Consider the following 25,243-nt stretch of genomic DNA (forward strand, 5'->3'; position numbering starts at 1 on the left):
TTTCCTGACTCTTGCAGCTGCAGGGGCTGAGGAGATCAAAGTTGACAGGTAGTATACTGGTTGTTGACTCCAAGGAATGACGAATCCAAGATCTCCAGGCTGAATGGTGGATTGTTCACTCACAGACACTTGTACGCAGCACACCAGAATTCCAATCCATAGAAGAGTGTCTCTTTTCCCACGATGTCCATAAATATACTGCAAGAAGGCCACATCCCAGGGAAACTCACTTTCAATGGATTGGCTGCTCAAAACATATTCATCTGATCCCATCACAGGAATAATCACATCACAACTGCTTAAACCACACATAATTGTGGTCCAGCCAAGTTGACACACAGCTCCAACTATCACAGTCCACCCTTTGTCAGCTTGGCAGTTGTACACATCTTCTTAACCATATATAATCTCTAAATAAGGACAATTATAAAGTCATATTTGTGCCTAACATAATACGCTAACACACGTACAACCAAAACATATTAACCTTATTTACATTTCACAGTTCATAACAGAAGGAAATACAAATATTTGATGCATGTATAAAATGGAGAAATATAACAATCACACTCTTCATTTCTGCAACTGGTCATATGGTCATACTGATAATCAGAACTACCTTCTTCCACTACCCATTCTGTATTTCCCTTGCCTTCACCAAGCACCTCAGCTGGTCATGGTTCTTTGCCTGGTGGAGTGACCCAAACCTTCATTCCTGAAGGATCTGGGCTGTTAGCAGTCATATCAGAATTGGGTTGCTGTAATTTTCCATTGACTTTAATCACAGGGCATGGTAGGACTAAGAGACCTCCTAAAAAATCTCCTGTATTCCAGACATATTCTTCTTTACCTCCATTATGTATTGTCAATCCAATTTCCCCTTGGTAATCTGTGTCTATCCGACTAGATAGTACAGTAATGCCTTCTTTGTCTGTTGATCCAGAAGCATGAGGAAGCCAAAATGGCCAGGTGGCATTCTTAATTTCCAGTGTAATGCAATCATTATTGTGTCTCCAGGTGGGAGTGTTCCTCCCTTTGGGACCAAGATCTCTAGACTGGCAGAGCATAGGATAGCAAGGACAGGAAGCAAAAATTTTTTGAGTGGGTCACTAGGGGTAATAGTGAGTGATACCACTCCCATTCCCCCCCTTTGGTTCCTAGGGGGTGATGGTGGGCCAGGAGCAGGAGGCAGAGCTGGACCCCAAGGTTGAGAAGCTTTCATCCAGCCCTTAGAGCCTGGCACTTTGAACTTGGACTTAAAGCCTCTGGATTGTAAGAATAAACCCTTGTTTGCTAAGGCCATCCCATTTGTAGTATATTCTTGTCAGAGCAGTACTAGGTAACCAGAATAGAATATGGTACTGGGAGAGTGGGGTGCTGCTCTGACAGATACTTAAAATGTAGAAACAAGAGTGGAGTGCATCCTTCCTTGATCTGAGACCCTGGCAGAGAGACCCCAACATACAGCATGAGAAACATCAGGAGCAGAGTCAAAAGACTGGCATGGACACAGTAGGAGCAGAGCCAAAAGATGAGCATGAGAAACGGCAGTAGCAGAGCTCAGAGACTGGCATTAAACAGAAGCAGGCTTACCAGCCCATGGAGGAGAAAGCCTGGTGCCATTGGGTTGGTGGCTTCCTGGTGGAGTGGGTCCTTCAGACATTAATTGATAGAGACCATCACTAAATGGAGTAGCAGTTTGGCTGGCCCACGGAGCAAGAAAGGCAAGTGTTTTTTGGGCAGGAAGTTTTCCAGTGGAGTGGGTTGCCTTCAGCATTAATCAGCAGAAGTGGAGAGACCAAGGAAATGGAAGCAGAGCTGCCACAGGCTGAAAGGGTAGGACCATGGCCTCTGGGAGTGGAACGATCACAACCACCTAGGCTTCAAAGAGCCAGGCCTTCACCAACGTGGTTCTGGAGTGTGAGGCTCCTCATTCATGTGAGTTAGTGGGATGGAGCCATAGCCGCTGCCCAAAAGTGAGGGGGAGGGTCTGTCATGCCCAAGAGGAAGAGGAACGGGGGCCCACCAGGCCAAGAGGCTGAGGTTGCCACTTAGAGGAACTAGGGGACTAGAGCCACCCAGTTGAGGAGATCTGTACAGATGCCACACAATGAAAGTCTGTACATATGCCAAGTTGACAAGGGGTATAATTGTGGTAATTATGTTTGTGTGCCAACTTGGCTGGGCCTGGTTGAGTGACTGGGCAGCTGGTGGTAGTTATTCCCTATGATGAGACTGGCAATCAACTCCATGGTGAGATCTACCACAAGTAGCCTTTGGGATGTGGTTTGCTTCCTGTATGTACCCAGAACCCTTGGGAATGGTCTCTAGCATATGTCACGCTTGGACCTTGCATGTAGCTGTGTCGTTTTTCAGCAGCCTGCCATGCTTTGCTGACCTTGGGACTTAAAATGGACTTAAGTTAATGGCCTGCCATGTGGTTTGGCTTCTCAGCCTCAGCAGCCAACAGCTGTCTGCATGAAGAAACACTTCTAGCTCCAGTGGGTCAGGAGCAAGAGGTGGAGCTGGATCCCAAGGTCCAGGTTTCATCCAGCCCCTACAGCCTGGCACTTTGAACTTGGACTTAAAGCCTCCAAATTGTAAGACTAAATTCTTGTTTGTTAAGGCGAAACCATTTGTGGTATGTTTCCTGTCAGAGTGGTACTAGGTAACCAGAACACTGACAATGAAGAAGACTTACTAATAAAGATCAAAGATGGATTACATCACAAAATCCTTACAACTATACCAGTAAACAGCATCTTGATAAATGGAGAAAAGATTGAAGTATTGAAGTTGTCAAGGATTTCATTTTTCTTGGATCCACAATAAACAATCATGGAAGCAGCAATCAAGAAATCAAACAAAATAATACCCTAGGAAATTCTGCTTGCAAAAGACCTCTTTAAAGTGTTAAATAGCAAGGATGTCGCTATGAGGAGTAATGGGCACCTGGCCCAAGCTATGGCATTTTCAAATGCTTTATAAGCATGTGAAAGTTGAACAATGAATCAGGAAGATCACAGAAGAATTGATGCATTTAAAGTATGGTACTTGTTGTTGTTATGTGCTGTCGAGTCGGCCCCGACTCATAGCCACCCCTCCTTGGGTTGTCAAGGCAGTATTGCTATGGAATTAGGTTGCCCAACCTTCTTCTGAAAAGTATGGTACTAGTGAAGAATATTAAAAAAAAAACTATGGACTGCCAGAAGAATAAACAAATCTGTGTTAGAGGAAGTACAGCCAGAATGTTGCTTAGAAGTGAGAATGGCAAGACTCTGTTTCATTTACTTTGGACACATTATCAGAAGGGACCAATCTCTGGAGAAGGATGTTATGCTTAGAAAATAGGTGGTCAATGAAAAAGAGGAAGACTCTCAATGGGCTGGGCTGACCCAGTAACAAGGAGCTCAAACATAGCAAAAATTGCAAGGTGGAACAGGATCAGGCTGTGTCCTGTTGTACATGGGGTCGCTCTGAGTTGGAGCCAATTTGACAGCTCCAAACAACAATCTGAATTTTAAAAAATGAAAAAAAGAACACATATACAAGATTATTTCAAAAGTTGTAGAAAAAATAATTAGAAAATAGTCAATATTTCTTCAAGGTAACATTTTTCAAAAATTTAGGAAAAACAGAGGTGGAATTTTATAACATAATAAAAAGGAGATATGAGAAATCTATAGCTACCTACCTCTGTCCCCTGAGAAAGCCTACATAGATGAAGTCAAGTGTCTGCAAAATAAGGAGAGTCAGAGGCAGAGTGCCTACTAGGCAAAGCCTAAGGAGACATGAAAAATGAATGTAATTTGGCATCCAGATGAGATCTCAAAACATATGAATATATATATTTATAAAGCAGAATTTTAGGTGAAATCTTAACAAACCTAAAAAAGATTATCTTCTTAATTGAGACAAATGTTCCATAGCAAAATAAGATTTAACAGTAGGAGAAAGTAATTTTGAGATTTGGTTTATGACAACTCTCATATATGTTTGCAATATTTTTGTGGGTTTATAATTATTTTAAAAGAAAATTTTATTTCAAACCACTGACCTTTTGATTAGCAGCCAAATACCTTAAACACAACATCCCCAGAACTCCTTAATGAAATGATTAGACAAACACATACATATATAAATGAAAACAAAACTCAATTGATTACTGTAGCATATACGTATGAAGTCAGACCATGATTCCTTGTTGCATAATTTTTGCACTAATGACTGAATTAAAAGAAAAAACTAAAAACCTTGAGATATCACTGATGTGTGCTTTTATCTTTGTAAATGTAAATCAAAAAATACAGTCTAAGTTTTATAGGGACTTATGTTGTTGTTGTTAAGTGCCGTCGAGTCGTTTCTGACTCACAGCGACCCCATGCACAGCAGAATGAATTTTAGGGACTTATAGCATATATATTTTATGTATATTATATAGTCTATATATGTATATATAATATAAATTCTATACATGTTGAAAAATTCACTGTACTTTTAATTTTCCATTTTCATAACTCCTCATTCTAAAATAAAAAACTCACTGCCGTGGAGTCAGATTGGACTCATAGTGATCCTTCCTTGGGTTTCCGAGGGGGTATCACTATGGAAGTAGATTGCCCAATCTTCCTTACAAGGAGTTCAGATTATGATAGTGTCATACATTGAAGTGGGTTCCCCCAAAATATGTGTCAACTGAGCTGGGTCATTATTCTCAATGGTTTGGCAGTTATGTAATGATGTGAAGTGATGTCGTGTAATGATCTCCTATGATGCAATAAACTAAGCAATTGTAAAAGGATTAGAGTGGGATATCACACCCTTTATCCCATCACAGCCCTGAGCTGATGTGGTTTCCCTGGCATGTGACCTGCAACATCTTTTATCTTACAAGAGGTAAAAGGAGAGAGAAAGGTGGAGAGAGAGGGAGACTGACTAACACCAAGAAATGAGAGCATGGAGTAGAGCTCCTACGTTGGGCTCAGGGTCCCTGTGCTTCGATCCTCCTAGGACTGATAGACACAGAGAGAGAAAGCCTTCTCATAGAGCCAGTGCTCTGATTTTGGACTTGCAGCCCCTTAAACTGTGAGAGGATAAATTTCTGTTTGTTAAAGTCATACACTTGACTGCTAATCAGAAGGCTGGCAGTTCAAACCCACCAGCCACTCCTTGGAAAGAAGATGGGGCAATCTACTTCCGTAGTGATACTGCCTAGGAAACCCAAAGAGGGATCGCTACGAGTCGGGTCCGACTCGACGGCACATAACACAACAACAACAAAGTCATACATATCTGTTTCTTAAAGAAATATTTTGGTATATCTGTTATAGCAACACTCGATAACTAAGACAAGTAGTTTTTAAGATGTTATAGAATACTCCCCACTGTATATTTTGTTAAAGAGTTCTGGTGGTGCAGTGCCTAAGGCATTTGACTGCTAATCAGAAGGTAAATGGTTCAAACCCACCAGCCACTCTACTGAAGGATGATAGGGCAATCTACTTCCATAAATATTTACCACTTCAGAAACCCAATGGGGCTCTCTATAAGTTGGAACTGACTGAATAGCAGTGAGTTTCGTTTTGTTATATTTCCTAGAAGTATTTGCATATTATTAGGATTCTTTGAATTTTGAATAGTTGTAAATCCTCCTGGGGTTGCTGTTCTCCTGTGGGTAGATTTTGGACTAGTAATTATACTCTGTTTACAGTTCCTTAAATTTATTTTAGTGTTTGCTATATTTTCAAAAATATTTTCACTTATGTGTTTTTATTTATACATATTTTTTACATTATTCTCTGTAGATTTTATTACTTTGTCTTGTATATACTGTTTTATTCTCATTTCTTTTGGCCTCATTTATCTCTCTTTTTCTTTCCTTAATCAATCTTTTCAAAGTTTTGTATATTATTGAAGCCATTAATTCTTACTCTTAGTTCAATTCCTGTTTTTCCTATCTTTGTATATTTTCAGTGATTTATTTAAATTCTTGGTTGTACATATTTAGTAGTATATTCAGAGTTGATTCTTATCTAATAAAACTCTGTTCTAATCTAAAATAAGCTCTACTATTTCCTTAGTTGTTATTTTACTAGTATATATAATCATTGAACATAAAACTTTGTACAAGTTGTATGATTTATCCCTTATTCTACTTCTGAAATATTCTCATAATTTGTATAATGCAGATTTATTTAAAGATGTGCCAGTTTTTCTTAAGACATTTGTGTTTATATACTTCTCTGAAAATATAGCCATGAGACAGATAATCAAGGAGCTTTGATGGTATAGTGGTTAAGGCATTTGGCTGCTAACCAAGAGGTTGTTGGTTAGAACCAGAAAGATGAAGTGGTCACTATGAGTCAGAATCAACTCAACTTGATGGCAGTGACTTTTTTGAGACAGATAATCAAAGTCATAAGAATAATATGAATAATAATAACTAAAATTTATCAGTGAAGGTACTACAATATGCTAAATTTGCATTAATAAAGAAAATAGTTTCTCCTGAGCCTTGTACTCTATTAAAGAGTTCACCACAGAGTATTAAATTTAAAATAGCAATCTGAAAGGATAAATGTTGTTGTTGTTGTTGTGTGCCATTGAGTCGGACCTGACTCATAGCGACCCCTCCTTGGGTTTCTGAGGCAGTATCACTACGGAAGTAAATTGCCCCATCTTCCTTCTGAGGAGTTGCTGGTGGATTTGAACCGCCAGCCTTCTGGTTAGCAGTCAAGTGCCTTAGGCACTACTCTACTAGAGCTCCCCAGAAAGGATAAATAGGAAACTTTAAAGGGCAGTGAATTTATGTTATGTTTACGAACAATTTGGAAAAGGAAGGTGAGAATGGTTGCATGACTTAAAGAATATAACCAATGTCAATGAATTGTACCCATAGAAAATGTTAAATTATGTATGCTCTGCTGTGTGTATTTTCAACAAGAACAACAACAAAAATTTTACATGAAAATATATGCATCACCTTTACAGACATTGAGTCTACATGCCAAAAAGTAAAATAAAGATTAGCAGCAATTTTTTTTTTCTTTTACTGTTATTAGTAAAACTAACTAATGAAATTTTTAGGCCAAAATACTAGGTAAGTAGCTGTAATTTGAGGTAAACATCTTCACAAGTCAAAAACTGAGGTCATTATCAGATTCCAATTTCAAACATACATTTAATTATGATTATTCCAAATACTATATCTTCCAATTCTTTCTCTTATTTTCAGATAAAATATTCATTGTATAACTATGTTAACAAGTCATCTGAATGTTATATATGCTGTCTGATGGTATAGAAAATGAGTTTTCTTCATTTTATTTAACTTAGAGAAAAATATCGTTTATTAATGGAGCTCTGGTAGCATAGTGGCTAAGGCACTGAACTGCTAACCAGAGGGCTGGTGGTTCAAACCCACCAGCAACTCCTCGGAAGGAAGATGGGGCAATCTACTCCTGTAGTGATACTGCCTTGGCAACCCAAGGAGGGGTCGCTATGAGTCGGGTCCGACTTGGCACATAACAACAACAACAACAACAGAGTAATGCACAATGGTCAATTATCATTGTTTAAAAATTGCTACAAATATTAGATTTTATACCAAATTCCTCATCCAAGTAAATCTTTTCTTTCCTCTAAAATATAATTGCTATTATTTAATGGTGACATCTACTAAATTACCCATCAACCACTCCTCGGAAGGAAGGTTGGGCAATCTACTTCTGTAGTGACACCTCCTTGGAAACTCAAGGAGAGCTTGCTATGAGTTGGATTCAATTCAACATCAGTGAGTCCACTAAAAAAAGGGGTATTTTTATTTTTAATATCCAGTCTCTCTACTCTGCACTCCTCAAAATAGTTTCTATTATATGTTATAATATAGTACATTTTCATTTTGTAAATGAAGCAATTTCCTAATTTCATCATTTTTATTAATTTTCTATTTTGTTTATTTAATCTCCATTTTCATTTCAATATTTTAAAGATATATTATGGAATGAAACAGATAAAAATCCCCACTTACATAGATTTTTGCTATTTAAACCATATATATCAGAAGAAAAGTCACATTGCTTTATTTTTTAGTAAATTAAAGTAAGGCAAGTTGATACAGAAGTCAAGATTGGGCTGGAAACACCCAGGAAAAAGTTTCAGGGGTTGTTGGTGAACCTTATATTTTTACACTATCCAAGCTTTTCAGTATTTTATATAATTTTTTAAGTCTGCATTACATTATAATTTTCATACTTCATGCTTCCTCCCCTTTCCTATTCCTATTATTTCAAACAGTCTAGATTAGTTTCACCTCTTTTGTGGCTTCATATAACTATAATTATATCATACATACTTCTGTCCTCTTTGTGGATGGTGTGATAGTTGGGGTTGTATGTCAACTTGGCTGGCCCAAGATTCTGTGTGATTTAAGCAGCTGTGATGTGGTTATTCCCATGATGAAATAGGATGTATATGCTCTGAGTATACAATCTGTTGAAAGGGAGTTTCTCTAGAGGTGTGGCCTTCTTCCAATATATACAGGGACATCCTGGGAAAAAGAGACAACCTTCTGTGGATCTGGATACTGTTGTGCTGCCTATAGCTGTCCATGAACGAACAATCCACCATTCTGCCCAGTGATCTTGAACTGATCTGCCAAAGTAAACAGCTGGTACAGAGCCTGCCAACTTTGAGGTTGCCAGCCCTTGCAGGTGCATGAGTCAGGAAAAGCCTCTAGTTTAACATTTGATCTAGGAACTTGGTATTTGTCACCATCTATAACTGTGTGAACCATTTTCCTAAGATAAACTTCTCTTTCTCTCTCTCTCTAAGCTTTACTGGTTTTGCTTCTATAGAGAACCCAACCTAACACAGATGGCTTATTTCACTCAATATTTTGTTTGTAAAGTTCATCCATATTGTTTTATGGAGTTACAGACTGTTCTGTTTCACCCTTGCACAATATTATAGCATGTGATTATACTACATGATATTTATTCAGTGTACGATTGATGGACACATGGTAGTTTCCAGTTATTGACTGTTATGATTAGTTTTTCTATGAAATTGCATTAAATGCTATTCAATAAGAATATGGAAACAATTTCATTGGGTTGATAACGGATTAGAATTACTCTGTTTGCATATGATCAGGCTTAGTAGATACTTCCAAGTAGTTTTTCAATATGTTTTTTACTAATTTACTCACCCATAACCACTGTTTGATTGTTCTAATTAATAATATCATTTAAATGATAAAATTTAAAGGAACAAAAGACAAAAACCATTTAAAGTTTCTGGAAATTGACCTTACAGCATAGAATAAATGGAGAAATATTTATTTAAAAAAAAAATTTAAATTTTGCTAAGAGTAGAGAGAATCTGAACCAACACCCCCAGCCCCACAGAATTTGTGTTAAATAACTTCTATTCTGGTAGCATAGTGGCTAAGACACCTGCCTGCTAACCAGACGGCTGGCAGTTCAAACCCACCAGCCACTCCTCGGAAGGAAGGTTGGGCAATCCTACTTCTGTAGTGATACTGCCTCGGAAACCCAAGGAGGGGTTGCTATGAGTCAGGGCCGACTCGACGGCACATAACAACAACAACAACATGACCAAGAGTACCCTTGCTCTGTCAAGTCCAGGCTCCTTATTTAACTCTGTTGTTTGCCCTTGTCAGGGGCAGGATACTCAAATCATAACTTTTCCCCAGATTTATGTTGTGGAAATCTATTTTATGTCAGTAAGACTCAGCTTAATCATCCTTCTCCTGTTCATAGGCAGAGATGGCTTGCCCCATGTGTAACAGACCTATAATACTGAGTGCCACCCAAATTTCCCTTTATGACAGAGGTTCCAGCCAGGACAGGGAAGAAGGATGACCAGGGTTCTATCATTCACCTTCCAGGCTCACTTGTAGAGCAGAGATGTCACTTAGAATCAGTGGGTTGTTCTGCCAAATTTCAGCTCCCATTTAGTGGTTCAGATGTTCTGCCCAGGAAGATACCAAATGTAAGGACATCTCTGCCTGAGGGCATTAATTGTGTTTAGCACAAAGAATAAAGAAATTGTGGAAAATAATGGAAATTTTTGTAAGAAGCAATTAGAGGGGCAGGGTAACTCCATGAACTTACTAACAACAGAAAAAATGAAAGAAAGCCCATATTTTAACAGATTGATCAAGAGAAAGAGACAATCAAGAATATTCCTCTTTATCAAACACTTGGTTATGGATTGAATTGTATCCTGGAAAAAGATTCTTTGAATTCTGGAGCCTTGTAATATGCCAATGTAACCTTGAATGGAAACAGGGTCTTTGAAGATATAATAAATTACCATGAGGTTTAGCATGGGTCCTAATCTCATCTGAGTGATGTCTTATAAAAGAGGAGAAAATACACAGAGACACAAATAGGGGGAAAAGTTCACTTAAAGATTCATCTAATAACCAAGTAATATTAAGAAACACCAGGGGATAGTAGAAGGAAGGTGTGATGAGAAGGATATTCACCTAAAATGATGGAGGGGTATACCATGAACAACACAAAAATTTGCCCTTCTAACCTTCAGCTTGTGAGATAATGCATTTCTGTTTTTAGAAGTTATTCAGTTTGTGGTACATTTTTACAGGATCCTTCAGCACTAAACACTCATTCAGAAAGTCTGGAAGTGTTTACATATGCCAAAGAGGCAAGGAGGCCACATCTTCTGACCTCCTCTAATCCCACAGGAGGAAGACAGAATCACCATCAATAATCCACAGCCTATTCCTGTGAAGCCAGACATGCTGCCTCCTTCCAGCCCTTTCATCAGCCCTGACACCAACCGTTCCTCCCACGGCTCCCACCACTTCTCTGCTGGGTTTGATAATTTGCTGCAGTGGCCACACAGAACTCACAGATTATGAGGTTTATTAAGCACCAGACTACAATTCATGTTCAGGAACAATGCTCACTCTCTCTCCACCTGCTGTCTCTCAGCCAACAGTCTCTCTCTGTCTCTCTCCCAGCAGTGTGTGTCTCTCAGCAGCTCATGTCTCTCAGGAGCGTGTTTCTCTCAGCAGCATGTCTTCCTCAGTGAGCAGTAAGACAGACTCCTTCTGCTACTAGAAGGGCTCCTTTTGAGCCTGGCAGAGTGACCACTAACCAATCCCAACATCAGAATTCTATACACCTAAGGGAGCACATGGAAGGAAGATGGGGCAATCTACTTCCATAGTGATACTGCCTCGTAAACCCAAGGAGGGGTCGCTATGAGTCCGGTCTGACTAGATGGCAAACAACAACAACAACAACAACAACAAAGGGAGCACACACTTCCCAAGATTACTTCATTCTGCTTCAACAGAAATACCCCAGGTGGATAACTTTAGTAATCAGAAGCTACTCAGTTGCTCAGGGCAACTTCCACCACAGAGTTTACAAAGACTTATGGCTAGAAAATCACACTACGTAATTTACTACATTGCAGCCTATGTGCTAGGATCCACGCACTCAGTACAGTAGCAAACAGATTACAGTATAACTTTGACTGGAAGCATTCCCAGGTCATAAACAAACCCTTCTGTGAAGGAAATAATCCTAAAATTATTAAGCACAACTTCTGTTCTAATATTGACTGACCAAAATCTACTGTAAGTATAAAAACTAGGTAGAAATTATGAAAAGAAAAAGGTTTTAGAGAATCTGGAAATAAAATTATAATAATTTAAAGGCAATTTTAGTAGAGGGCATAAACAGACTTGAGTAATCAGAAGAAAGAATCAACATAGATTCAGTATATATTGATAGACAGCAGACACCTGAAGAACAGAAAGAGTAAAGAAAAAGGAAAAAGAAAAATAATAACTTTGAGAAATGTGACTCCCTATGATGAAGAAGTAGGTTGATATTTTACCTTGAATTTAATACAGTCTTACCCATCACTTCTACTCATTTTTTTTTTTCACCTCTCTGGAACTCTACTATTAAGATGTTAGAACTTTAATATATCTGAAGTATTTCTTGCCTTCTAATTTACTATAATTATTTTTATGTGTCCTTTGTTATAGTGATTTTCCCACTGATCTGTCTTGGAGTAATTCTCTCTTCTGCTCTGCCCAATCTACTGGTTCAATTCATCCACTTCTTAATATATATATGTTAATATTCTCAATATAATATATATATATTAATATTCTTAATATTATATATATGCATATATATATTTAGTTCTAAAATATTCATTTGGCATTCTTGTATACATTCTTGAGAATATTATGTTTTTTAATATATTTTGTACATTTTTCTTCTATCTTAAGATGCATTAACTAAAATATTTTTTCATTTATTCTTTGTCCACAGTTTAGATCATCTCTGACACTATTCATAGTTTTCAGTTTCTTCTTTTCCTTCTTCTCCTCCTTCTTCTACTTCTTATTCTTCTCCTCCCTTAAAAATATTATATTTCTTAAGTCTTAACATTTCTAATATTTTTTTAAGTTGTTTGCTCTTTGTGTGATGTGTGTGTTTTACACCACCATAGAAGCTCCAAATGGCTCCACTTTTGAGTTTTCCCTCTTTCCTCTTTTATAAACATATGCTGAGATTCTGATTACTCCAATCTAGCTTTGGATTGAGTAGGTCTAAAATGGGATCTCTGGTGGCATAGTGCTAAGTCATTTGACTGCTAAGCAGAAGGCTGGCAGTTCAAACCCACCAACCACTCTTCAGAAGGAAGATTGGCCAATTTACTTCCATAGAGATACCTCCTCAGAAACCCAAGGAGGTGTCGAGTCAAAACTGAGTGTGTTTCTAGTTAAACTTGTGTAAAGCGAAGGGAATGATCTTCAGTGGGTTCAGGGCAGCAATCAAAGTAAGGGCCAAAAGACTGAAGAAATGACCCAGAGACATTCTCTGCAACATGGATTTATTGTGACTTACTACACGGAGTCCAGGGGCAGTAGGATGGATGGATAGGAGAAAGAGAGAAAGAGAAATGCACGACCTTAAAGCTACAATTTTTATACTGAAGTCCACACCAGGGGCTTAAGTTTTATGGGGAACCTGTACATGTGCTGATGACAAAGCTCCTTTTATTCTTTTTTTCCAAAATATAACATGTTTTTTGGAAACTATGCCTGCTAGGCCTGTAATTGTCTATCAGTTTGTTATAATGTGTATAATGTGTGGCTTGCATGTTGCTGTGAAGCTGGGGGCTATGCCACCAGTATTTCAAATTCCAACAGGGTCACCCATGGTGAATTTAAACAAATATGTCTTGAGTCAAAATGATTACAAAGTTGAGGCCCCTAAAATCCTAATTTATCAATCCAGTGCTGCATAGAAACTGAGAACATTGAGAGCGTCTCCTTTCAGTAGGAATTCTCTAAATGGACCACAGTTAATCTTCAACTCACAACCAGAATTAGCACATACTCTCAAGAACTCTGATGATGTAGTGCCTAAGGCATTTGACTGCTAACCAGACGGCTGGAGGTTCAAACCAACCAACCACTCCTCGGAAGGAAGGTTGGGCAATCTACTTCCGCAGTGATATCGCCTCAGATATCTAAGGAGGGATCGTTGTGGGTCAGATACGACTCAACAGCAGTGAGTTTGGTTTTAGTTTTCTCAAGGACAAAAATGGCAGGTACTATTCAACTCCTTTCAAAATAGTTTTCCACTACTGGAATTTCATTCATTCATCTCATTACTTCTAAGCCCTCTGATGTCCTTAAAGTATGGGTTTAAAACTATAACTGGTATTCTCTAGTTTTTTGTGTTTGTTTGTTTGTTTTCTAGAAACATTGGTCTGCTAAGACTTATTACATCCTATGTAGAATAAAATTATCTTTTTATATTTGTTTCTAATCAAAGATATAAAACATTATGGTGACAAATGTTATCATTGTACCTTTTCAGATTCTGAAGAAATTCTAAATTTAAATCATTTCTCTAAGAAGGTAGAGTGATGAGAAAACTTCAAAATCTTTTGATGCTTGTGCAGAAAGGGCATAGGGCTTGCCTCTTGTGACCACCCCTGACTTCAGGAAGGGAGACAGAATCATCAGCAGCCAAAGGTTTTTTCCTATGAGGCTAGACCTGCCACCATCCTCCAGCCTTTTTGTCAACTCTGACACTAGCTGTCTCTCCCATGTCACTCACTACTTCTTTGCTAAGTTTGATAATTCGTTGCAATGAGCACACAGAACTCACAGATAATACTTATGATTACAGGGCTTATTAAGAAAGTAACAGGCTGCAATTCAGGTTCAAGAATGCGCTCGGGATACAATTCTTCAATCAGGACAGTCTCTCTTCTACCATTCCCTCAGACATACCTCTCTGGCCCCTGGTGTCTTGGCCTTGCCTCTGCCCTGCTCAAGCAAGTGTTACAAAGCTCTTTAGCTCAATCAACAGGGGGACCTAGGTGTAATCCACTACACCAGCAAGTCTGCTGCCCAAAGGCACTCACCTATCTTGCTCTGTGGCCTGGCAAGCCTGCTGCGTTGTCTGGTGCTTCTTGGTTCCTCAGTTGATTATCTCAGCCAGTCCTCTCAGCTGGTCATCTTAGCCAGTCATCTCTGCAGTTATCTCTGCCAAGGAGGTACAGTGCAGGGATCTTGGGTCCAAAGACATGCTCCCCTCCACTTCCAGCTCTTCTCTCTTGATGGCAGTGAGATCCCCCATTCTGCCTCTAGAAGTCTCCGTTTACACCTAGCGGAATAACAAAACTAAACAATACCCACAGTAGAGTTCCATATACCTTATTTGTGTGGTCCCACCCAGGTGGCATAGTGCCTAAGACATCATCTGACTGCTAACAAGAAGGCTGGTAGTTCAAACCCACCAGCCACTCCTCAGAAGAAAGATTGGACAATCCACTTACACAGAGATACCGCCTCAGAAACCCAAGGAGGGGTCACTATGAGTTAGATTAGACTTGACAGCAGTGAGGATTTTTTTTTTTTTTTAAATCCAATAGGTTGGTGTGAATCACAAAGACTAGCTAGAAAACCCATACCAAGTAACTCACTGCACACAGGCCACCTCCTTGCTTTCTTAGCTGTTGCTCCTTTCATGCTTCAAAAATTAACATCCCCCTCACAATCAGTTTAAGAATAAGCATACCCAACAATTTCATACCTTTATCCTCCACCCCCCATTTTAGATAGTCAATTTTTAATTTGCCCTTCCCTATCAAACCACTATTTTGAAGAGATAAACATGTTCTTTTTTCTCTGAAGAATTTTCTGTTCCCATTGGAACTTTGAACATTTGAATCCATAAGCAAAGTCCAGTCCAGAACAAGCCATCGATTTGCAGAAATTTACATCACAGTGTCAAACATATTACTCTTCATTTGGTCAGGTTCTGGTCAGCTCAGCCCTAGCCATCCAAGCTAGATCAATAGGTACCAGCTGCAAACTTTGGAGTTCACACCCCTCCCTTCATTTCAGACCAGCGAGCCCCTTCTCTCTCTCTCATCCCTAGGTCTCAGGGGCTGGTTTAGCACCCATAGGCTTGGAAGTCCACACAACTCCTTGTACTTTAAGGTAAGCAGCCCTTCCTCTCATCCCTAGCCTCCATGGACTAGGTCAAAGAGTACCAAACACAACTGGTTTCTTCATTGTTGCACCTCCCATCCTTCCACTCATCAAGTGGACCCAGGGGGTCACAAGTAAGCAGCATACAAGGCTATCTACTTGCCAGCTTTTTCTAACTTCTAGTCCTGGAATAGGTTTCTCTCATGGACCATGACTTTCCTGCCTCAATGCACCCAAAGCCAAATTGCTTGCTAAAAATTCAAAAAGCTTTCCACCCCCCACCCCCAGCATGTCTTTCCTTCAAATGCAAACCTTCTATTCTATCAGCAGTTCTAGGTGGGGCTCAGGTTTTCTACTTAAACCCCCAGTACTCTACACACAATGCTTAAAACAAAAGCTTATATTTCTTCTGGGGCTGAAGGTGGACTTACATGCTCTCTGTTATTCATACCCCATATTCATTTCTAACATACAACTAGGTAAGAGAGTATTAAATATCCATAGTACCCAGCAACCCCTCCTTGGGTTTCCGAGGCAGTATATCTATGGAAGTAGATTGCCCAACCTTCCTTCCAAGGAGTGGCTGGTGGGTTTGAACCACCCACCTTCTGGTTATCAGTCAAATGCCTTAGGTACTATGCTACCAGAGCTCTCTTTAGATAAGCTTCTTGTTGTTGTTGTTATGTGTCATTGAGTCGGACTCAACTCATAGCAACCCCTCCTTGGGTTTCCGAGGCGGTATCACTATGGAAGTAGATTGCCCAACCTTCCTTCCAAGGAGTGGCTGGTGGGTTTGAACCACCAGCCTTCTAGTTAGCAGTCAAGTGCCTTAGCCACTATGCTACCAGAGCTCCCCTTTAGATAAGCACATATCCTTTTAAAGACAGTCCAGTTTTATCTCTTCAGCTTGACTATCTTCCCATTCTACACATATGGCCTTGGACCTCTGGGTCACCAAAAGCCCTATCCACCTATCAGCCTATCAACCAGTTCCTTCAATCAGCCTAGCTCTTGTCTCTGACTTTTCTCTCCCCTCAGCTACAGCATAATATATCTTATATTCCTTCCCCCAGTACAGGAAAAAACAACCAAAATAACCATTTAAGAATCAAAAGTTTCAAATCCCAATCCCCTTCCTTCTTTTTCTTACAGTCCCATGTTTCCATGAATCTGGAACCTTTGCAATGAATCCCACTCCTGACACCAACTACAAAAAGGGCAGAGTGGCAGCATTTTCTGACTTCCTCTAACTTCAGGAGGGGGAGATAGAATCAGGAGCAGCCCAAATCTTATTTCTATGAGGCCAGACATGCCACCACCTTCCAACCTTTTCACTAATTCTAACACCATCCATTCCTCCCACAGCACTCACTACATCTGCTAGGTTCAATAATTCATTGCAATGGCCACACAGAACTCGCAGACAATATTCATGATTATGGGGTTTTACTAGGGAAGTAAGAGGATACAATTCAAGATTTAAAAATGCAATTAGGATACAATTCTTCCATCAAGACAGTCTCCCCTCTGTTATGTCCTCAGGCACACCTCTCTGGCCCTTGGCCTCTTGGCCTGGTGTCTGCTCCCTCAGACAAACATTATAAAGACCTATTAGTTCTGCACCCACTATGCCAGCAAGCCTCCTACCGAAAAGCACTCAGCTTTCTCACTTCATGGGCTGGCAAGCCAGCCACTCCATCTAGTGCTTCTTGGTTTCTCAGCTGTTGTCTCGGCCAGTCATCTCAGCCAACTGTCTCAGCCAGTCCTTTCAGCTGGTTGTCTCTGCTAAAGAGGTCTAGCACAAAGATTTTTGGTAGAAGACCATGCTCTATTCCATTTCTAGCTCTTCTCTCTTGATGGCAGTGAGATCCCCCTTTCTGCCTCTTGGAAGACTCATTTTAAGCCTAGCAGAATGACAAAACTAACTAATCCCCACATTAGAGTCCCACACTCTTTATTTGCATGATCCCATCCAATAATTTGGTGGGAGACACAAACACTGGCTAGAAAAGCCCTACCACATAATTCACTGCACCACAATCTGACTTGGATGCTCTTCATTATATCAAGATAAGTACTGTATCAATCTGAGTTCAGTAATAAAATAGAATGACACCAGTGATTTAAAAGAGGGAATGGAATGTAAAGCTATGAGGATACAGCTGTCAAAGAAAGGAAACAAAGGGAAACACCGTGATATCCATGATTTAATAACAAATAGAGGTAACTATTTCTCTTAAATGTAGGGACTAAAGAATAAAGGAAAGAGGCTATAGTCATTCAAACCTAGAAGCTGGATGTCTGACTCCAACTTGGTGGAGGGTTCAAGGTCTGGACTCAGAATACTGAGATTTAGTCACTGGCCAGCTGTGCTTTAACTCTGAAGCTGACATTGCTATTGTTTCTAGGAGTTACTAAACATAATTATAGAAATAACTTGCAATCTGGGAGGCAATACTGCTGCCAACACATTTAGTGATGTAACATTGCCATGAATAGGAATCAAACAGTACTCCCAGTTTCCAGTCTCCCTCTTGCCCCCCTTATTGACATATACTAATAGGAAAAGAGCTAGAAAAGGAGGAATATGATTGTGATTTCACATTCCTCATGTGACAGTGCAGTCAAATGTGAAAGGAGCTTTGAATTGAAAGACAGCAGCTTAAAACATAAATGCCATTCATGAGCTGTGGCTTTGCACAGAAAACATAAAGTGATTAACTCCATGAAAAAGTAATTTGAAAGTGCTTAAAATAATGAAGAGTAACTGGAAATAGCTAGTAAATATCTTTGTTTACTGGTTAATTATTATGATCTTGAAATAGAATAGTTTTCTTGGATTTTCTATCCATGATCTCTGACACATGCACTAACATTTCTACTGACAGAAAATTAACACTTAATACACCGGAGGTTTAATTAAGGATTGGATATATCTTCTGGACTTGTAAATGTTGGTTTTTCTTTATTTCCTGGAATTGAAAATGTTGGCTCTTCTTTCTCAGATTCAGATGGAAATTGGCTCTTCTTTTTTTGTTTGTTTTTATGTTTCTTTAAAAGAAAAATTAACAAATATGAACATAAACCAAACAGAGGAAACAGCAAAAATAGTGACAAGAGATTTGCTATGTTCTCTATTTTTTCTTCTTGTCTGTCAATGGGTGGTCCACTGTCAAGATTACCTCCACGACCTTTAATCAGGCAGTATGGTGGGGCCCAGTCATAATTGCAATGGCAATGACCTTTATTGTTGCAGAATCCTCTGTTTCTGCATGTATTAGGTGAACAATAATTTTTCAGAACAGATATACTGACACACTTCTTGTTGATGCAGATATGATTTGGACCACACTCTGTGCCATCTTTCACTTCACTGACATCATGTACATTCATCCCAAAAGAATAGTCTATACCCCAGCAGGTGACACCATTGAGGTAAGTCACCTGTACGATAGAATGCTCTCTCAGAAGAGGAACTGCTTTCACGTTCTCACACTGAACTCTCCCACACAGACTATCAGAAATACTACATTTTACATATGTAGACATATTCTTACCACAGTGACCAAACTGATCAACTCCTGTGTTCAATTCTTTGTAGCATATCTTATTTGCACTCTTTGCATCTTTCCCGAAAATCTGCCTACACTGTTCATCATGGATATTACGTCTTTTTCATAGCAGTACCCCCCTCCTGTGCATAGGATTCCATCCTGCATGTATACATCTTCTGGACACTGATGGGATGTTCCATTGCACCACTCTGGAAGATCACATTCATTGACCTGTTTCCTACACATTTGTCCTGATGGCATGATCTTGCAATCTTTACAGCAAAGCCCAAAAGCACAAGAAGCCCCCAGTCTCAGAGTGCAATTTGACTGACAACAGGGATCTTCTTTACAGTTATCTAAGGATCCACAATCACACTCTTCTCCTTCTTCAACTACTCTATTCCCACAGCGCTTCCAGGTAAATATTCCCCCAGGATTTGGTATGTTGAGCAAACATGCCTTTTTTGTAATCACTCTCCCAAAATGAGCATAAGTGCACTTACTGAATTTAGTTGTAGTTATTCCTGTTGTAGACATTATACATCTTCCTCTCCCACATGTACACCATGCACCATCTTTCACTAAATCCAAAGAGTGACCAACATCATGTGATGCAACAGTTGCAAAAAAGTTCAAATCATGAATAGTGAAGCTTGAAACTACACAATTATATGACAGTATACATGCTCCATCAATAAAAGAATAGCCAACAGCTTGACCTAATCCTTTCTTTGTAAAAATATCTACAACATCATGGTGCACACGAGAATTAAAACTAATTTCCTTCCATTTGCAAAAGTCAGTTAACATCTTTGATGAGTTAATAAGTGGAAATGGGTTTTCTTCATTCCAGATTTCAAGTGCTAATAAAGTGATTTCAACACCCAGTTGACTATAAATTGAATCAACTCTATGGATAATATCAAAAACAGTCTCTTGTACTTTTGAGAAATTACTGTTGCAGTGAAGGCATAGATTATAGTCTACCACCACTGCCAATTCAATAAACCACTTGTGGGTCCACCAGGTATTCTCAATGCTTCGCTTCAGAGTGGAATTTTCCCCATTGTGAAACTTCAATTTTCTTGCAGTTTCCACTTCTGTTAAGCCACATCTCAGGATTTCGGATCGTGCCTCCTCACTGCCTACCTTATATACCAGGTGTTCAAGTGTATTAGAAAGACTTCTGGGCTTGATTTCATAAGTAATGTCCTTTATCTGTAGCATTCCATGAAAGCCCCCAAGACATGTACTGAGGGAAACAAGAGATTCTGGGTCCCCTTCCACATAGCCATCATAGTAGCAATCATTCTGGACAAAAGGGTGATCTTCAAGGACAGTGCCCTAGTCTGTGTATGTGAACACAGACAAGTGTCTGGACATCAACAGCTTCTTGGCCTTTATGTGCAAGATGTGACTCTGGCCCCCAAAGTTTAGGTTGTAGGAGATCCCGCCTGGAGCCCTCATAGGTCTGCCAGCTCCAGTTAAGCTCAAGGGAATCACAACTTCTGCTGGGTCCTGATATTGGGAATGTTCAACCAGGGATAATCCAGAAAGGAAAAGAAACACCTCAAGCCCAAGATGTAGGAGATTGATTCTCCCGTGCACCAGAGGCACATCTCCAGCCATTATAGAAACACTGTTATGGAGCCATTGGTTACAGCAGAAGAAGACATGATAGGAGGTTGTGCTGGCATGGCTTTTCCCTCTGAGCTGGTTATAGCAACATTAACATTTAAAGATCTTTCTCCTGGAAAAGTTGAACCATCACAGCAGTAGCTCTAAAAGTAAACATAAGAGGGGTAGATATAGAACTCTTTATGAGAAGGGAAGTTTGAGAGAGAAAATTCTAGTATGAAAGTGATTAGAATTTGGCTCAAAATGTGTGTAAAAATACTTGTATTTGTTCATCAATATTGGTAAAGCAGAGCCAGACTGAGGTTGAACTAATAAAGTATTTTAATGTCAGATGAAATTACTGAACTCAGATGATGGTTACATATAGACTCACAATATTTTTCTCTAAATATAGTAATATGTGGGGATATTTCACACAATAATTATTAACAACAAAATGATCTTAAGGAAAAAAAAAAAAAAACACACACACATCTCTATTTTCTGAGGCAATCCTGATTCATACATATAGATTCGTCAAAAATATGAATAGTTCTTCCTTTCAATATCTAATCACAAATCATTTGGTCACATAATTCAGGTTGTTGTAGTTTTTGTTATTTTTAGGAGCTGCTGACTAAGTTCTAACTCATAACAACCCTATATAGAACAGGACAAAACATTTCCCAGTAGTGCCTAAGGCATTAGACTTCTAATCAGAAAGTTGGCTATTCAAACCCACCATCCACTCTGTGGAGAAAGGTTGGACAATCTATTTCCATAAAGATATATTGCCTTGAAAACCCAAATGGGGTCACTATGAGTCTGAATCAACTCGATGGTGATGAGTTTCTTTTTTTTTTGGGGGGGGGGATGTCATCCTCACAATCTTATGTTTGAGCTTATTTACAGCAGCTACTGTGTCAATCCATCTCATTGAAGAACTTCCTCTGTCTCACTGACCTTCAAACTTACAAAGCATGATGTCCTTTTCCAGGAAATGATCCCTCTTGATAACATGTCCAAAGTACCTGATAGGAAGTCTCACAATCCTAAGGAATTCTGGCTATACTTCTTCCAAAATAGATTTGTTCATTCTTCTGGCAGTCCATGGTATGCTTAATATACTTCAACAACACAACAATTAAAAGGCATCAACTCCTCTTCAGTCTTCCTTATTCATCATCCACCTTTTACATGCACATGAGATGATTGAAAATACCATGGTGTGGGGCACGCACACTTTTGTCTTCAAAGTGACATCTTTGCTTTTAACACTTTAAACAGATATTTTGCAGCAGATTTCCCCAATGTCAATAAATTTTTCAATTTCTTGATTGCATTGGGCATTGATTTCACTGGCATTGATTACAAATGCAAGTAAAATGAAATCCTTGACAATTTGACTATGTTCACTGTTTATCATGATGTTGCTTATTAGTCCAGTAGTGAGGATTTTTGTTTTGCTTATGTTGAGATATAATCCATACTAAAGCCTGTTGTCTTTGATCTTCATCACTAAGTTCTACAAGTCCCCTTTGCTTTCAGCAAGTAAGTTTTTGTTATATGCATGTCATAGGTTGTTGAGTCTTCCTCCAGTCTTGATGACACATTCTTCTTCAGATGTCCAGCTTCTTATATTATTTGCTCTGCATAAAAAGAGAAAATCTATGGTGAAAAGATATAACTGTGATGCTGCCTTTCCTGATTTTAAGCCAAGCAGTATCCTCTTGTTCTGTTCAAACCACTGCCTCATGGTATATGTACTAGTAGTTTCACATAAGCACAATCATGTGTTCTAGAATTACCATTCTTCATAATCTTATCCATAATTTGTTATCATCCACACAGTTGATGGTCTTTGCACAGTCAATAAAGCACAGATAAACATCCTGCTGATATTCTCTACTTTCAGTGAAGGTCCATGTGATATCAGCTATGGTACCCCTCATTTCACATTCTCTTCTGTATCCAACTTGAATTTCTGTCAGTTCCCTGTTGATGCACCTCTTTTTGAATAATCTTTAACAAAATCTTGATTGCATATTACATTAATGATATTGTTTGATAACTTCCAAATTTGTTAATCTTCTTTCTTTGGAATGGGCACAAAAATATATCTCTTCCGGTTAGTGGGCCAGGTAGCTATCTTCCAAATATCTTGACATAGACGAGTGATCACCTCTAGCACTGAATAGGTTTGTTGAAACATTTCAATTGGTGTTTTGTCAATTCTTGGTGACTTGTTTTACACCAATGCCCTCACTGCAGCTTGGACATATTCCTTCAGTATCATTGATTCTTGATCATATGCTACCTCCTACAATGGATGAATGTCGATACATTCTTCTGGTTCAATGACTCTGTGTATTCCTTCTATCTTCTTTTGATGTTCCCCGGGTCATTCAAATGTTTTCCATGTTGTTGTTCTTTGGTGCCGTTGAGTCAGATTAGAGTCATAGTGACCCTGTGTTCAGCAGAATGAAATTGCACAGTTTTGTGCTATTCTCACAATTGTTGCCACACTTGAGCTCATCATCACAGCCAGTGTGTCAATCCATCTCCTTAAGTATCTTCCCCATTTTTGCTGACCTTCTACTTTACCTTACACGTTATCCTTCTCCAGGGACTGGTCTCTTCTGACAACATATGCAAAGAATGAGGATGAAATCTGGCCATTCTTTCTTTTAAGATGCATTCCAAATATATTTACTCCAAGACAGATTTGTTCATTCTAGCAGTACATAGTACATTCAATATTCTTCACTAACACTACAATTCAAATCCATCAATTTTTCTGCATTCTTCCTTGTTCTTTGTCCAGCTCTCGATGCATATGAAGGCACTGAAAAGACAATGGCTTGTGTCAAGTGGACCTCGGTATTCAATGTCCTTAAACACCTCTGTCCTTAAACACTTTAAAGTGGCCTTTTGTACCTGATTTGCCCAATGAAATATATCATTTGATTTATCAGCTGCAGCTTCCAGGAGTATGGGTAGTGGATCCAAGTAAAATGAAATGCTTAACAACATCAAACTTTTCTCTGTTTTTCTTGATATTGCTTATTGGTCCAATTGTGAGGATTTTTGTTTTCTTTATAGTGAGATCTAATCCAACTGATGGCTATAGTCTTTGATTTTTATCAATAAATGTTTCAAGTCCTCTTCATTTTCACCAAGCAAGGTTTTGACATATGTATATTGCAGGCTATTAATGAGTCATCTTCTTATCCTGATGCCCACTCTTCTTCATATAGTTGAGCTCGTCAGATAATTTGCTGAATTTAATAAATTTGGTGAAAAGATACAACTCTGACACACATTTTTCCTAATTTAAAACCATGAAGTAAATCCTTGCTCTGTTTGAACTACTGTCTCCTAATCTACGTACAGATTCCTCATGGGCACAATTAAGTGTTCTGGAATTCTCATTCTTTGCAATTTTATTCATTATTTGTTATAATTTGTGTTTGTTTTGTGAAATATTTCTATATTGAAGCTCGAGGCTTGAATTTTTCCTTCATTTCTTCCAGCTTGGGGATGCCAAGCATGTTGCTCCATTTTGTTTTTCTAGCTACAGGCCTTTGCATATTTCATCATAATACTTTACTTTGTCTTATTGAGTCACACTTTGATTTCTAATATTCACTTATAATTTTGATATATTGATATTCACTCATAATCACTTTGATTTCTAATATTCTCTGTAATATTTACTTCAATATTTTTTTCTTTATGTTTAATCTCCATTCAGAAGAAAGTTTCAGAGTCTCTTCTTACATTTATTGTTGTCTTTTCTTTCTTTACTACTTTTTAATGATCTTTTAGTTTCTTCATGATTGATATCCTTAATGTCAAGCCACAACTCCTCAGGTGTTAGTGTTGAATGCTGAAATCTGTTCTTAAGATAGTCTCTGAATTCAGGTGGGATACACTCAAGGTTGTATTTTGACTTTTGTGGGCTTGTTTAATTTACTTCAGCTTCCACTGGAAGTTTCATAGGAGCAATTGATGGTCTGTTCCATAGTTGTCCCCGGCTTTGTTTTGACTGATCATTTTTGGATTCTCCATTGTCTCTTCCCACTGATGCAATTGGTTTCATTCCTATATATTCTATCCAGTGATGTCCACATGTATAGTCATCAGTACATTATTGAAAAATGTCATTGGTCTTGCAAAATTCTAATATTTGATGTCTGGCATCACTTCTATCATCAAAGATATATTTTCCAAGTAATAATGCTTCCTCTGTGTTTCTACATTTCACATTTAGTTGCTAGTAATTATCAATGCACCTTGATTGAACATTTTATTAATTTCAGACTGAAGAAATAGGTAAAAATAACTTTTTCTTTGCATTTCTCCATGTAACATCCTTTATAATTAATTTTATTAAAATATAACTCCCAGCAATGTGAAGTCCTGCAGAATAGAAACTTCCCATTATCAAGACTCCCTTATGCCAAAATTTAGGGTCAAACTTAAGGGCCCTAATATTTGGTATAAATAGACTACCAAGCATAATTCAAAATGCACCAACAGC

At 38.6% G+C, this 25,243-nt stretch overlaps 1 protein-coding gene across 1 annotated transcript in view; it reads right to left on the bottom strand.

The window, feature by feature from the left end:
* Positions 1 to 20,712, bottom strand: part of LOC103205090 (disintegrin and metalloproteinase domain-containing protein 21-like) — a 42,136-nt gene extending 21,424 nt beyond the window's left edge. The window contains 2 exon segments of the mRNA XM_007950359.1: positions 18,621 to 19,195; positions 19,198 to 20,712. Of these exon segments, the coding sequence (XP_007948550.1) occupies positions 18,621 to 19,195; positions 19,198 to 20,712 (2,090 nt within the window).
* Between the last annotated feature and the right edge of the window lie 4,531 nt (positions 20,713 to 25,243).

Source organism: Orycteropus afer, unplaced genomic scaffold (assembly GCF_000298275.1).
Source record: "Orycteropus afer afer isolate SDZICR_OR568_19922 unplaced genomic scaffold, OryAfe1.0 scaffold00268, whole genome shotgun sequence".
Taxonomy (NCBI): Eukaryota; Metazoa; Chordata; class Mammalia; order Tubulidentata; family Orycteropodidae; genus Orycteropus; species Orycteropus afer.